General features: G+C 40.6%; 1 protein-coding gene across 4 annotated transcripts in view; it reads right to left on the reverse strand.

The window, feature by feature from the left end:
- MRPL30 (mitochondrial ribosomal protein L30) overlaps positions 1-15,886 on the reverse strand; it is a 28,953-nt gene that overhangs the window by 10,951 nt on the left and 2,116 nt on the right. For 3 of the 4 annotated variants that reach the window (XR_014841413.1, XR_014841414.1, XR_014841415.1), the window contains exons 2-6: positions 12,762-12,902; positions 11,006-11,086; positions 6,424-6,570; positions 5,618-5,691; positions 5,355-5,538 (exon numbers count right to left, since the gene is read on the reverse strand). Coding sequence is in view for 1 of the 4 variants with exons in the window: in XM_021087197.2 (XP_020942856.1) it covers positions 5,406-5,538; positions 5,618-5,691; positions 6,424-6,570; positions 11,006-11,086; positions 12,762-12,812 (486 nt within the window). In the remaining 3 variants the exon portion in view is untranslated. Of the gene's footprint in view, positions 1-5,316; positions 5,539-5,617; positions 5,692-6,423; positions 6,571-11,005; positions 11,087-12,761; positions 12,903-15,886 lie in introns of those variants that run through there. The other variant, XM_021087197.2, reaches the window with a different exon arrangement.

The following is a 15,886-nucleotide window of genomic DNA, read 5'->3' on the forward strand; positions in this document are numbered from 1 at the left end:
GGAAAAATCCTTAGCAATCTTTAAAATTGCCCTACTATTGTTGGTTACTACAGTTTCCAGTTTTTCTCTGCTTAGTGGGTAATATCCCCAAATATACTTGCTAAATTCCACTTTGTAGGATGGCCACCTCCTTACACAACAGGAAAGCATGTTGAGGCTCTTTAATTCAGTGTTGACTGTTATAGGGGCTCCTGTGATGGTCAGGATACTTGTTTCTCAAGCATTTCAGCGCCATGGACGACTTCCAAATCAAATCTACCCACCCTATCAGTATAAATATTTACTTTTGTTATCTGGCAGATCTAGGAGAAGGTACTGAGTGGATACAAGTTCTGAGAAGAGCTTATACATCCAGGGTAAATCTGAATCTGGTGACATAGCCTACTTGGCAATTTTTAGTTTTACTTTCTATGTATGAATAACCTACACACACAATTAAATCAGAGTTATCCAAGGGAGTCTTTAGAAAGTCTGAGCAGGGTATAGATAGTTCCCTGAGGGAGGCAATTATGTATGGGCTGTCCCTCTTGTGGATGAAGGAAGGACAGTGGCTGGGCTGAGAGAATGAAAATACTGGACAGTGACATGTGAAGGAAAATGAACAACACTCCACAGATTAGGTGACTACCTGAAAGACACTGAGGGTTTACTGTCAGTGGAGGAGTCTACACCGCACAGCATGGGAAACCATTAAGATTAGTGGAGATCCTAGAACTAAATCAACTAAAGCTTTCATACTTTTGTTGTCGCTGCTGTGGTTCTTAGACAAAGCGGTTCTTAAGACTCCATCTTGGCTATTGGATCTAGTGCAGGACTGAAATAAGCAATGGGCTCTGGCGATTTCCATTTAACTGAAGCAGTTCCCTAGGGCCTGTGCAGATTTATAATAAGAAAGGGGTGGGGAAAGGGAAGGATTTGTGAATCCAGAACAATGGAGGAAATGTTTGGAAGATAGTTTGATTGTACCAGTCTTTGTGTCCAAGGACTCTGTTTCTTTACCTTGAAAGAACATATTCACTGAAATACATTTAACAGACTTTTCTTACATATAATTAACCTAGACAGATCAACTCCCTATTTGTCAGGTTTGCTTTATTTTTTAATTTTTTCACTTCCCCTCTTTTTTTTTTATTTTTTGGCCATGCCCACAGCATATGGTGCAGGATCAAACCAGTGCCATAGCAGTGATGTCAGATCCTAACCTGCTGTGCCACCAGGGAACTCCTGGTGTTTTTTTTGTTTGTTTGTTTGTTTTATGGCCACACCCAAGAATGAAGTTCCCGGGCCAGGGACTGAAACCCAGCCACAGCTACAATCTATGCCATAGCTGCAGCAGCACTGGATATTTAACCCACTGTGCCACAGTGGGAACGCCTATTAATATACCTTTATATCCACATATTTAGGCACATGTATATATATATTTAATACATTTAAAGCTTATACCTATAGCTTTAAAACAGAATTTATCAATATATTAAAAAAGTACATATAGTATATATCACTACATTTATCATCTTAATAAGTATAAAATCATATCCATCATGTTATACATATATCTGTATTCCTCTAATTATTTTACCTGGTATAATTAACTGTTTATATTATCCTTAACTAAAGTGATCAACTATTTTTCTTTTCTCTAGACAATAAAGTTAGAAAACAGAAAATGAAGAAATGTTCAGCTATTTTTTCCTTCAATGAGCACTCACTTCATATCTTAATAATTTTGAGGGAAAAATAAGCATAAGTAATATTATTCAAAGGCATTTTCATCATTTGTTAACTAAGAGCCCTTCTAAGAAATAAGGGTAAAAATTTTATTTAGAAACTAATGTTCATACCTGTTTCTTATTTACAAACTGTCCAGACTTCCAAAGTCTTTATTAATTTTTTACCTAAAGTCTTAAAGTTGGGAAAAGTTTAAAGGTATAAAACAGAATTTGAGGAGTTCCTGCTGTGGCACACTGTGCTAAGAATCCAACTGCAGCGGCTCAGGTTGCTGTGCAGATGTAGATTCAATCCCTGGCCTGGTGTGGTGGGTTAAGGATCTGGTGTTGCTGCAGCTGCAGCGTAGGTCACAGCTGTGGCTTGGATTCAATCCCTGGCCCTGGAACTTCCATACGCCACGAATGTGGCCATAAAAACAAACACACAAAAACACAGAGTTTGACAAAAATACATAAAAAAGAGTGACAGTCTAGATTATAACTTGGACCGCTGATATTTTTATCAAGCTGTGTGATCAAAAAGCCAGTACCTAATATTCCTCCAAGTATGGAAAGGAAGGAGAGGATACCACCCATACTAAGTAATACGGTCTTTTTTTTTTTTTTTTTTTTCCTAGAAATACAAGATAAATAATGTCCTCATGGGGGTTTATTCACTTCTTGTTCTTTTTTGTTCTAAGGTACTTTCCAGACACATAACTCTTGTTCATGTCAAAGGTCCCCAAAATGGCCAGTGCAACTCCCACTGTCCTGGTGAAACTGTGACAGAACGATAAAAACACATACACACACACACGTATATAGTTAGTATTGTACAAGAAAAGATGAACAGGTGTTTCGCCTGAAAGAGGCAGCATGTAGACTGAGAAGGCCCTGAGAACTGGACTGGCCCTTAAAAATAATACTGGACTGACTCTGGCTCCCTCGAGCATGACCAAAGGCCAATGCTCGCCAAGAAGTGGCCAGATAAACCTTCTGAAATAAGGCAGGTAAAATTAAATAAAGCAGTTCTGAGACACAGAAAAGACAGGAGAAGTCCTTATAAAGTTTGAAAGGATGGAAGGAAACAGAATTCCATTCCAGGGAATCCCTGGGTCCAGCTTGAGAGTGGGCTGATGGGCCTGGCAGGTCGACTTTAAGGAGGTCCCCTGATCCTGGTCCCTGGTAGAAACTCTTTGTGGAACTCTCCTCTTCCTTGAGTATGGGCTGGGCCTGTGATTTGCTTCCAACCAAAGGAAGGCAACAAAGATGGAGTCTAGGAGCTGCAATGACCTGATGACCTAAGAGTGTAGCAACTACCTTGCTAGTCTCTCTCTCCAATGCTGGGTTGTTGTTTTTTTTTTTTTTTTTTTTTTTTTTTTTCTGTCTTTTCTCTTTTTAGGGCTGCACCTGAGGCATATGGAGGTTCCCAGGTTAGGGGTGTAATTGGAGCTGTAGCCTCCTGCCTACACCACAGCCACAGCAACGCCAGATCCGAGCCGCGTCTGTGACCTACACCACAGCGCATGGCAATGCTGAATCCTTAACCCACTGAGCGAGGCCAGGGATTGAATCGGCAAACTCATGGTTCCTAGTCAGATTCGTTTCTGCTGCACCACGAAGGGAACTCCCAGTGCTGGTTTTGAAGAAGCAACTTGCCGTGAATTTTATGGCCACAAGGAAATGAATTCTGCAAACAACCTGGGAGAGCTTGGTAGGAGATGCTTGCCCTGTCAAGACTCTGATGAGAACCCAGCTTTGGCTGATGCCTTTCTTGCAGCCTTGTGAGACCCTGAACAGACTACCGAGCTAAGCTGTGCCCAGACTTCTGACCTAGAGACACAGTGGAGTAATAGGCGTGTGTTGTCTTGAGCAACCAAATGTGTGGTAATATGTTACATGGCAACAGAAAACGAAGCTCTAGCCTATGCTCCTCTTCTCCTTCCAGACTTTTCCTCTTTAGGACAATTGCACTTCTAAATGTCCAACTTAACATTTTGCTGTTTTCCTCTAGTCATGGGTAGTTAAGGTTAAAATTACTCGCCCAAATTTTATTAGACTCTTTGGGTAAAAATTAACCAATGTCTTCTCCTTGTCTTAAACAACATTAACATTAGCACAGTAAAGAGATGGCACTATATTAGCAGGGGCCGCTTTTACTTGCACAGCTGTCCTCAACTCCAACTCCAGCAAGGATAGCACCTGCTGTGGCATACAGGTCTCTCTCCAATTAGACCGAGCCCTGTCCTGCTTTACGTCCTCTCCAGGCCACCCATGAATTGGGTATTCAATAACTGCTGCATTTAAGCTGCAACTGCCTTTAAGCTTATTAATCAATGATATCCAGCTTCACTTCAGGTGGCACTTTTGCTTGATGCCCAACACTATGACAGGATAGACACTGGCACCACAGACAGTGAGGCCAATGTTACTGCTGCCTCAGCCAAATTTCACATGAGAATAAGGAAAATAAAGGACAACTAGAATTTGAAGTCCTCGGCATCGTCTTTATTTATTTATTTATTTTTATTTTTTATTTTTTTGTCTTTTTTTTTTTTGCTATTTCTTGGGTAGCTCCAGCGGCATATGGAGGTTCCCAGGCTAGGGGTCTAATCGGAGCTGTAGCCACTGGCCTACGCCAGAGCCACAGCAACGCGGGATCCGAGCCGTGTCTGCAACCTACACCACAGCTCACGGCAACGCCGGATCGTTAACCCACTGAGCAAGGGCAGGGACCGAACCCGCAACCTCATGGTTCCTAGTTGGATTCGTTAACCACTGTGCCACGACGGGAACTCCTCGGCATCATCTTTAATTAGCTGCTACAGAAGTTCCCAGTATTGAACCTCTCCTAAAATTCCTCCTTCTCCCCACCCCTCCGGGTATCGAAAAGAGAAAAAAGGGAAAAGGAACAATTTTTCCTAAAGCATTTTTCCCTACTCTTTCTTCTTTTAAATAGTAACCTCAACTGTTGGCAGAGGTTTTTAGGAATTCAAGGAACATCAATAAAGTTTAGGCCAAATGAGACATAATTAGAAAATAGATCCTATTTTTTATTTTAAATTTAGGATAAATTATGTATTTATAGGCACTACACTCAGAGCACACTGTTCACTCTAACATCTACTCACAGAATATGCGGAATTCAATTAAGTGAGAAAACTTTTTTTTTGCCTTTTTGTCTTTTTCTAGGGCCACACCCTCGGCATATGGAGATTACCAGGCTAGGGGTCTAATCGGAGCTGTAGCTGCCGGCCTATGCCACAGCCATAGCAACTCGAGATCCGAGCCACGCCTGCGACCTACACCACAGCTCACGGCAACAGCAGATCCTTAACCCACTGAGCAAGGCCAGGGATTGAATCCAAAACCTCATGGTTCCTTCGGATTCGTTAACCACGGGAAGTCCAGAAAACATTAAAAAAAAAAAAAAAGTTAATGTGGATTGCTAAGGTGACATCTGAAGCCGCATGTTTAAACAATGCCATTCTTACCTGTTTTTCAGTGGAACTCCTGGGGAGGAAGGGGAGAGAATTAAGCCAATTAATAGCATTAAAACCTCCAGTCTGTACTAAGGAAGAATCACACCATGTTTAGTCAGTGAAAATGACTTTAACACAGATTTTAATGAGAACACTTTCTCACCATCTTGAAATAGAAATGATTTGTACTTTTTACTCTGAAGCTGCTCAGCCGTCAGGACTTCCTCGCTTCCTGGTTGGCAGGGTTTAGAAGCCACCGCACTACCAGCTCCCCATTGCTTTTGAGGCACGTGTTGGCCATGTCCTCCTCTGTCGGAAGACCTTGTGGCAGCTTCAGGGGCTTGATCCTGTGACATAAGGGAATGCCTTTAGAGTTACACACGGTAGCACATTTTAAAAAAACTGCTGGAATAACAAACAACAAACCTTATCAAATGTTTAACCACTTTCAGTTTTGCATTCACTGAAGGGATATTCTTGTGAACTTGAGGAGTGTGTGCCTACGAACAAAGGAAACAATGTGATTGATCAATTTCAAATGTGCAGTTGGTCCCACCATTCAGGAAAATGTTAAATTGAAGGCTCATTTTGTCTAAATTGAACTTTTAAAAACATTGCATGAAATAACACTTTTTTTTCTTTTTTAGGGCTGTACCTGCAGCATATTGAAACTCCCAGGGCAGGGGTCGAGTCAGAGCTGCAGCTGCTGGCTGACACCACAGCCACAGCAATGCCAGATCTGAGCTACATCTGTGACCTATGCTGCAGCTTGCAGCAACACTGGCTCCTTAACCTACTGAGAGAGGCCAGGGATTGAACCAGCATCCTCATGAAATAATACATTTAAACAAAAGAAATATTGAATATATACCTTAAAGCGTTGTTTGGATTTTTTTTTTTTTTTTTTTTTTTTTGCTAGTTTAGGGCCCCCCTGGTAGCATATGGAAGTTCCCAGGCTAGGGGTCCAATCAGAGCTGTAGCCACTGGTCTACACCATAACCACAGCAACATGGGATCAGAACAATGTCTACAACCTACACCACAGCTCACAGCAATGCGGGATCCTTAACCCAATGAGCGAGGCCAGGGATTGAACTCGCATCTTCATGGATCCTAGTTGGGTTCATTGACCACTGAGCCATGAAGGGAACTCCCTATACCTTTAAGTTTTAAAAGTAAAACATTTAAAGCGAATTTAAACTAAACTAAAGATGACCAAAACAGTTACCTACTTTTTCTAATCCAAGCATCTTTATTATATCTTTCTCCCAATATGGACGTCTTTTTGTACTTTTTATTCTGGTAACGATATGCAGTTTATGAGGGTACTGTGGATCCCCACCATATTTTTCATGATCTTCAGGTGAAGGCTGAAAAACCTAGAAAAGAAGAATTATAAATGGTAAATTTTCAACTTACAGAGTTTCTATGTACCTCCTTTATTTTTTTTCTTTAAAAAAGCTTTAAACATAACGAACCCGACTAGCATCCATGAGGATGCAGGTTCTATCCCTGACCCTGCTTAGAGAGTTAAGGATCCAGTGTTGCCGTGAGCTATGGGATAGGTTGCAGACACGGCTTGGATCTTGCATTGCTGTGACTGTGGTGTAGGCTGGCGGCTATAACTCCAATTTGACCCCTAGCCTGGGAACCTTCATATGCCACAGGTGTGGCCCTAAAAAGACAAAAAAACCCACAAAAAATAAAAACCTTTAAACAACTACATAATGATTTCATCCCTCATCTTTCTATAATTCTCATCCTCAAACTGAACACTTGTGCCAGTCCAATTACTCAGACAGATGGAGTCTAAGAATTTCATAATATCATAATTTCAATGCAGGGGAAGAATGTAAACTCTGCTCAACTCTGCTGAGTCTTTAAACATTTCCAGAGGGGATATCAAGCTATTGGAGGTTTGAAGCAACATGACAATATTAAAAAAAAAAAAAAAAAAGAGATTCAGAAAGAAAACTCTTACAAGAGAATCAAGTGAACTGGCAGTGGAGAATGAAGAAAGGAACTCAGGAAGCAGTTAGGCCCTGGGTTAAGACTCTGAACTGCAGCAGGACTGATGTGAGATCTCTGGGCAGTAAAACAGATGGATCCGTGGTGTGTGGGGGAGAAGATGGGGTTGAGGTTGGCAGAGGCTGGTAACATCAACTGACACAGCTAGAACAGGACAAGCATCCTCTTGTAGAGGGGTTGTTTGGAGGGAAATGGGTTTAATGGACAATGGGTTTAATTTTGGATCATTAAAGTACTCTGGGTTATCCAAGCAGCAAGGTCTAAAAACCGTCTGAGAACACAGGGTGACGTCAGAGACAGGCAAAGGCTGCAGATGCACATCTGAGGCATGTCTATGAAGTTTAAATAAAGGTTTTCACATGCACTACAGTCAGGGATCAAAACCACCGCCTTGATTTTAAATGAATGCTGACATTTGTATCTATCCTTTTTTTCCAAAAGTTTATAGTCTAAGAAACATGGAAAGATAGAAGACAATACAGTTGCAGAAAGGCCATGACTTGAAAAATAAAAAGATTTCTGATAAAAGAACATTAGGGACTTTAAGGTAGCAAAATAGTCAATGGTAATACTATTTTACCTTTTAAAAAAAAATTAGTGGAGAATGGTGATTACTAGGGACTGGGGGAAGAAAGTATGAGGAATTACTATTTAATGGGTACAGAGTTTCAGTTTTTCAAGATGAAGAATTCTGGAGATGGATGGCTGTGATGGTCACACAATACGATTAATACCACTGGTTGACAGTAAATTTTTTGTTGTATATATTTTATCACAATACAAAAAATTGGGGAAAACAAAACAAACAAACAAAAAAAAACCCCAGGCTTTGCAAAACTAAACAGACTTGACCATACATTCTAGCAATTGCATTCACAGGAATCTACCTCAAATGAGTTGAAAACTTAAACCCACACAAAAGCCTGCACACAGATGTTTACAGCAGCTTTATTCACCACAGCCAAAAATTGGAAACAACCAATATATCCTTCAGGAGGTGAATGGATAAACAAACTGCAATACAGCCATACAACGGAATATCATTTGGCAATTAAAATAAAATAAGCTACACAGCCACAAAACTCAGGTTATAAAAGTGTAGCTTTCATTACTTTCAGAGACTTATCTGATTACTGAGTCCTCAGCTACTTTAATGGAAAACAATTTAAACAACCCAGTTGCAAAATGGGCAGAAGACCTAAATAGACATTTCCCCCAAGAAGACATATGGATGGCCAGTTGGCACATGAAAAGCTGCTCAGCATCACTAATTATTAGAGAAATGCAAATCAAATTATTAGAGAAATGCAAATCAAAACTACAATGAGGCACCACCTCACACCTGTCAGAATGGCCATCATTAATAAGTCTACAATAACAAATGCTGGAAAAGGTGTGGAGAAAACGGAACCCTCCTACACTGTTGGTGGGAATGTAAATTGGTACAATCATTATGGAAAACAGTATGGCGGTACCTCAGAAAACTAAATATAGAGCTACCATATCATTTGGCAATCCCACTGCTGGGCATATATCTGCACAAAACTTTCACTGAAAAAAATACATACACCCCTATGTTCACAGCAGCACTATTCACAATAGCCAAGACATGGAAACAAGCTAAATGTCCATTTGACAGATGAATGGCTTAAAATGTGGAACATATAGGAGGTCCTGTTGTGGCTCAGTGGTTAACGAACCCAGTTAGTATCCAAGAGGACGCAGGTTCGATAAACTGGCCCCACTCAGAGGGTTAAGGATCTGGCATTGCCATATGCTGTGGTGTAGGTAGCAGAAGTGGCTTGGATCCTGCATTTCTGTGGCTGTGGTGAAGTCTGGCAGTTACAGCTCTGATTCGACTCCTGGCCTGGGAACTTCCATACACCGCAGGTGCAGCCCTAAAAAGACCAAAAAAAAAAAAAAAAAAAAGATGTAGTACATATATACAATGGAATACTAATGAGCCATTTAAAAAGAACAAAATAATGCCATTTGCAGTGACACGGATGCAACCAGAGATTCTCATACTAAGTGAAGTAAGTCAGAAAGAGAAAGACAAATACCACATGATATCACTTATATGTGGAATCTAAAATATGGCACAAATGAACCAGTCTATAGAGCAGAAACAGACATGGAGAACAGACTTGTGGTTGCTAAGCGGGGAGGGGGGAAGGAGTGGGATAGACCGTGAATTTGGGGTTAGTAGATGCAAACTATTACATTTAGAATGGATATGGAATGAGGTCCTACTGTACAGTACAGGGAACTCTATCCAGTCTCTTGTGATGGAACATGATGAAAGATAATATAAGAAAGCTAATGTGTAAATATATGTATGCCTGGGTCATTTTGCTGTATAGCAGAAATTAGCACAATGTTGTAAATCAACTATACTTTAATTTTAAAATAAGGAAAAAAAAAAAGGAAATGATCTTTTCAAGCATGTTTTTCCTTAGTTCTAGCAACAGATTTTCTAGTTAACTCAGGATTTATCATTCTTTTGATTAAAGATACAGTTAACTGAAAAAGAAAAAGAAATGAGCTACTGAGTCATGACAAGACATCAAGGACATTAAGTGCATATTGCTCAGTGAGTAAAGCTAGTCTGAAAGGGCCATATACTACATGATGCCAGCTACGTGACAGTCAGGAAAAGGTAAAAGTACAGAGGCAGTGAAAACATCAACGGTCGCCAGGGGATGAGCAGAACGGATGCACAGGTGAAGCACGGAGGGTTTTCTGGGCAGTGAAACGAGTCTGTGTGATACTCTAACGGTGGATACAGGACATGATGCCTCTGTCGAAACCCACAGAATATACAACACAAAGAGTGACCCTGATGTAAACTATAGTCAAACTAGACTTTAATTCATGGTAATGGGCCAATATTGGCTCATCAATTATAGCAAATGTATATCAACGCAAGATGTTGACAAGGGTATCTGTGTGTGTGAGGGGGGAGTATGTGGGAACTCTCTGTACTTCCTGCTCAATTTTTCAATCAATCTACAACTGCTCTAAGAAATAAAGTCTATCCATTAAAACAAACAAAACAAAAATCTATGGAGGGGAGTTTCTGTTGCGACTTAGCAACAACAAACCCAACTAGTATCCAAGAGAATGCAGGTTCGATCCCTGGCCTTGCTCAGTGGGTTAAAGATCTGGCATTGCCATGAGCTGTGGTGTAGGTCACAGACTTGCTCAGATCTGAAGTGGCTGTGGCTATTGTGTAGGCCACCAGCTACAGCTCTGATTTGACCCCTAGCCTAGGAACTTTCATATGCCATGGATGCAGCCCTGAAAAAGACCAAAAAAACAACAACAACAAAAAAAACCTATGGAGGGCTTAGCCAGTGTCTTCTGAAAAAATGATAGGTACATACAGATCTAGCAGAGAAAATGCCATGATCCAAATTATTAGCCATAGTTGACACAGAAAAACAATACCAAGAACCACACAGCAGTCTGAGCAGGAGGAAGACATGCTATTTTCTAGGGAAAACAGTGACACGAAAGCATAAGATATTACGGAAAAAAGCCATAAGCAGCAATAAACAGATTCTGAGGTCATAAAAGCCTAAGACTAAGAAGGCCAGTGGCAATCTTAATTTTTAATAATCATTTACATCAATCCTACTATTTATGAACGGTTTTAAACTCTTCACTTCTATCTATACCCACAAATAATTTAACATGAAAGTTTTCAGTATTACAAAAATTGGTTCCTTTCAAAAAAGAACATGTTTTTTAAAAAGAATAACAAAAACAAAACTTTGTTCTTACTTTATCTGGAATTCTTGACCTTGTAAATTTGTGACGAATCCAATCTGTACAAATGAGAGATTCCATGCCTTTTGTCACCGTCTAAAATATGACATAAAACATTTGTTTTTTAGAACTCTGTCTAGTGCAGAAATCCATACCTACCAATTTTTAGGTGATGAAAGTCTGTTCTTACCCAAACTGTGATTATTAAACATTTATTACAGCCCTGAGCTAAATGAATACCTCTCATCTCACCACTATCACATTGTAAAGAAAAAGCACACAAGTATAAACTTCCAGACCATAGGCTGGCAGCATTTTTCTGGAAAGGACCATATTTCTAGCTCTGGGGCTACAGGGTTTCCATTGCCCAGTTTTGGCTCGGCCACTGCAGGGTGAAAGCCGCTGGAGACAGTATGTAAACAAACTGGTGTGGCTATATTCCACTAACACTTTTACAAAAACAGGCGGACCGCTGTGTTTGGCTTGCAGGCTGTAGTTGGCCAAAATGTGCTTGAGACAACACACAGTAGGTCACCTTCAACAATATAGTGTAAGGGGAACCCAAAATGAGTTTCCAGTTTTCTTTCTAGTCCCAACAGTACCATGAACTCTGAGTTCCTATCTCTTGTTCCCTCTTTACAACCTTCTAGCCCTGTTTCTGTGGGGCTGCCTTCGGACCAGGAAGTCCTGTCTGGGAGGGTGGTAATTATTCCCTTCATGTCCTCCCTGTATTCCTCCTCATAAAAGCAGAGGCATCTGGGGGGCAGTGAGGGTCTCGGCTGGGACACACCAGGAACTCTGGGCTTCCAATCCCGGTTCTGTACTTACCAGCTTACAGTGAGATATGAGATTCCCATCCTCACCAAGGGTCAGGCTCCTCAGCCATAAAAAGGAAATAATACTGACCCCCACCCCCACTTCCCAGGGTTAATGTGAGGTGAAGGGAAGTATGTAAAGCACCTGACATCATTATCATCTAAAGGTGGCAGGAGGTTCTATCTAGACTCTGGGCCTCATGAATGGATTAGGCAATCTCCAAAAGAAAGACTGGAGGGAAATACATAAAAGTACAAACATTAATGGTCTCTGGGAAACTGTTTCTCTTCTTTCTGCTTGACTATATTTTTCTAATTTTCAGTGATTGAAAATGGACTATTTTCAAAATTGAAGAAAAAAAAATCTAAAACTTTAAAAAGACTGGAGTTCCCTGGTGGCTCAGCAGGTTAAGGATCTGGTGTTGTCACTGCTGTGACTCTGGTTACTGTTATGGCGCAGGTTCTAAGAAATAAAGTCTATCCGTTAAAACAAAACAAAACAAAAATTTATGGAGGAGAGTTTCCATTGTGGCTCAGTGGTAATGAACCTGACTAGTATCCATGAGGATGCGGGTTCAATCCCTGGCCTCCCCCAGTGGATTAAAGATCACGTTGCCATGAGCTGTGGTGTAGTTCCATACCTGGGAACTTCTGTATGCTACAGGTGAAGCCCCTGCAAAAAAAGATTACAGTGGATCAAGGGGAATCACCACTAGCCATTTTTTACTAGCATGTTTTCCAGGAAAAGGTCTTTTGTGACTTCAAATCTGTAGGGAAAAAACAGCAAATAAACCACAAACAAAATTAACCCTCAACATCGAAAAAAATTAATATATAAAAAAAGGAACTTAAGATGCTAACTTGCCTGTATGTTTCGTTCATTAGAAAAGAGACAGAAAATGTTCTTAAGGAATAGGAAAAAAAAAAAAAGAAAATTTTTGTAAAGAAACACTTACTTGTAGTCTGCCTGGGGGCCTCTGAACTACTGAGCGCAAAATCCCCGCCATGAGTGTGGTGACTGTTCTCCTTAGAGGCTTTAGAGGCTGTGAGACAGATGCATGGGTCACGTACGTCTTAGTGGGCTAGCTCCCCCACTTCTGTAAGTAACAGAAAACCACACCAATTGTAAAAAACGAATGCAGTTTCACAGTAAAATCTTGGTTGTTTTAATACAGTAAGGACAATAATAAAGTTATAATAAATGTTTTATTCCAAGTTGAAGAAAACCACAGGCAGTGGTTCACACCCCACTTTTCAACAAAGAGTTTAACCTCAGGCTGATTCAACAAAAATGGGCAATGGAGGTTACTATCATTTTAAAAAATCTTCAACAGCGAGGGCAGACAAAGAATGCTTTGCTATAGAATCACAGAAAAGTTAAAGAGCTGGAAGGGATTGAAGAAAACTCAACTCCTAATCAGACATGATGACCTTCTCAATTTGTGTGGAAAAAGACTCCCAGAGAGTTCAATCATTTACCCAAGGGCATCCAGCTTTCAAGAGTTCATGGGGTGGAACTCAGTTCTCCTAATATCTAGTTTAGCACATTCTCACCAGATCGTAACATGTTCCCTTTTGTTTCAAAGCAATGTGGAACTCGATTTTTTGCTTATTTGCATTTTAAACTGTTCTTAATGAACATGCATGTTTTTATAACTTACAAGTCATGTTTAGACACAAAACAATTATAGCCTACTATACATTGGCTTAAACTGAATGCAGAAAGATTAGGTTCATGGCCTACATGTATATATTGGACAGGTTACTTAATTTGTGTGTTTCAATTTTTTCCCCAAAGAACAGAAAGAAAGTAACACATCTTGCAAAGGAATTATCTTAAAAACACCTAAAAAACAGTACTTGGCACATAGGAAGCCCTCAACAAATGGTAGCTTTTACTATTATAAAATCATTAAATTATTACAAAACTAAAGTTTGTAATAATTATACCCTAAGATGCCAAAATAGCGCAAGTGCTGTACTTCAGTGCCCACCAGTTTCTGGCTTACTCAAGCTCTGCAGGTCTTTCCTGTGATGGGCAAAGTGATGAAGCTATGGGAATCAATGCAAAACGTCCCATTAAAAAGGGTCTGACTTCAGAAAAATTCTCAGCAACTGAATCAGCCTCTCAAATTTATCATTTTTAGAAGAGTTAACTACTATAACTTCAGTGCCCTGAAAGCAGGAATTTTGTCTTGTTCATCTTCTACTCTCAGCACCTAGCAAACCATCTGAAAGACAGCGGGCACTCAGAGTTTGCTGATGAATGTCTGAATCGATGATTGGGTTACATCTATGGTCTGCTCAACTCAGAATTCAGAAGTACATAAAAATTTCCTGTCATTTAGACATTACAACGTAGCATAGCAATTTTTAGTTCAAATCTTCCAGTTTGGTTGGTTGGTTGTTTAGAGCCTTTGCATTGAGGCTTCTTTAGAAGAGAAGCTTAATCCTCTGGCTCTCCAATCAAATAGACAATGTTAAACTGTTTTCTCTACCATACTTCTTCCTCTCAAGTTAAGCATTAGCTACTAACTCAAGTCATTTTGTTAAATCTTTCTCTTATTTAGACGTCAACAAAAGCCTCCTAAATGGCCTTCCTGCTTCAATTCTATCTTCCCTAAGGTCAACAAAAGCCTCCTAAATGGCCTTCCTGCTTCAATTCTATCTTCCCTAAGGTCTTGTCTCCACAGCAGCAATCAATAAACGTGAAATTAGATGACTGTCAACTCCTCTGCTCAAAACTTTCCAATGAGCAAGTCCTCACTGTTAGAGCAGGAGGTTACACAGGAGCCAGAGAGGAAGCTAGAATGATCCGTGTGTGTGATCAAATGATATAGGATTAGTGGAATTCACAAGTAGCTTAATATAGGTACTGATAGATATAGAAATAATTACAGATAGGTATACAAACATGGGTTAGCTTTCTTGGCTGAGAGGACCTGAAAGCAATGGCATCCCCGGGGCAATGAGGACACCCAATGCCCAGATCTTAGTTTCTAATTCTCTAATAAGAGGGACAAGAGCCCTTGGAGAAATGGCTGATTAGCAGGCTGTAGCAGGGAATATATAAAGATGAGTCTGGAGCTTCTTGTAGTGCTAGAAAGGAAAGACTCAAAAAATCAAAATGATGAGGGTATGTCAAAGGGACATAGGAGCCAAGTGAAAGTCCCAATGGCTACAGCTGAAATAATATAAGCAACAAAATAAGTAACAAAGCATTGGCTTATAATCTCAAACAGAAAATAAGCATGAGTCCATACTGATATAAACAGATGAATAGGAGTTCTCATTGTGGTGAGGCAGAAACAAATCCACCTAGCATCCATGAGGATGTGGGTTTGATCTCTGGCCTCTCTCAGTGGGTGGGGGATCTGGCATTGCTGTGAGCTGTGATGCACATTGTAGATGAGGTTGGGATCGCATGTTGTTGTGGCTGTGGCACAGGCTGGGGGGCTACAGCTCCAATTCAACCCCTAGCCTGGGAACTGCCATATGCCGCAGGTGCGGCCCTAAAAAGCAAAAAACACCTCCCAAAAAAACAAAAAAGAGAAAACATGAATAAATTAAGTAATGGGAAAGAAGAAACAGATCTCCCTTGCAGAAGCATTTTGAATAATTTTTTTTTTTTTAAGGCCACATTTGCAGCATATGGAAGTTCCCAGGCTTGGGGTGGAATCAGAGCTGTAGCCTTGGGCCTATGCCAACCACAGCCACAGCAACTTGGGATCAGAGGCAAATCTTTGGGCAGCTTGCAGCAAGGCCAGACCTTTAACCCACTGAGTGAGGCCAGGGATCAAACCCACATCCTTATGGATACTAGTTGGGTTCTTAACCCCTGGAGCCAAGACAGGAACTCCCCAAATAATTTTTTTTTTGGTCTTTTTGCCTTTTCTAACGCCACTCCCGTGGCATATGGAGGTTCCCAGGCTAGGGGTCTAATCGGAGCTGTAGCCACCAGCCTACGCCAAAGCCATAGCAACTCGGGATCCAAGCCGTGTCTGCAACCTACACCACAACTCACAGCAACGCTGGATCCTTAACCCACTGAGCAAGGCCAAGGATCGAACCCCCAACCTCA

Source organism: Sus scrofa, chromosome 3 (genome assembly GCF_054392235.1).
Source record: "Sus scrofa isolate SSC_HxYL_T2T_F1_AM1 chromosome 3, Sscrofa_HxYL_maternal_Yorkshire_Landrace_v2.0, whole genome shotgun sequence".
Taxonomy (NCBI): domain Eukaryota; kingdom Metazoa; phylum Chordata; class Mammalia; order Artiodactyla; family Suidae; genus Sus; species Sus scrofa.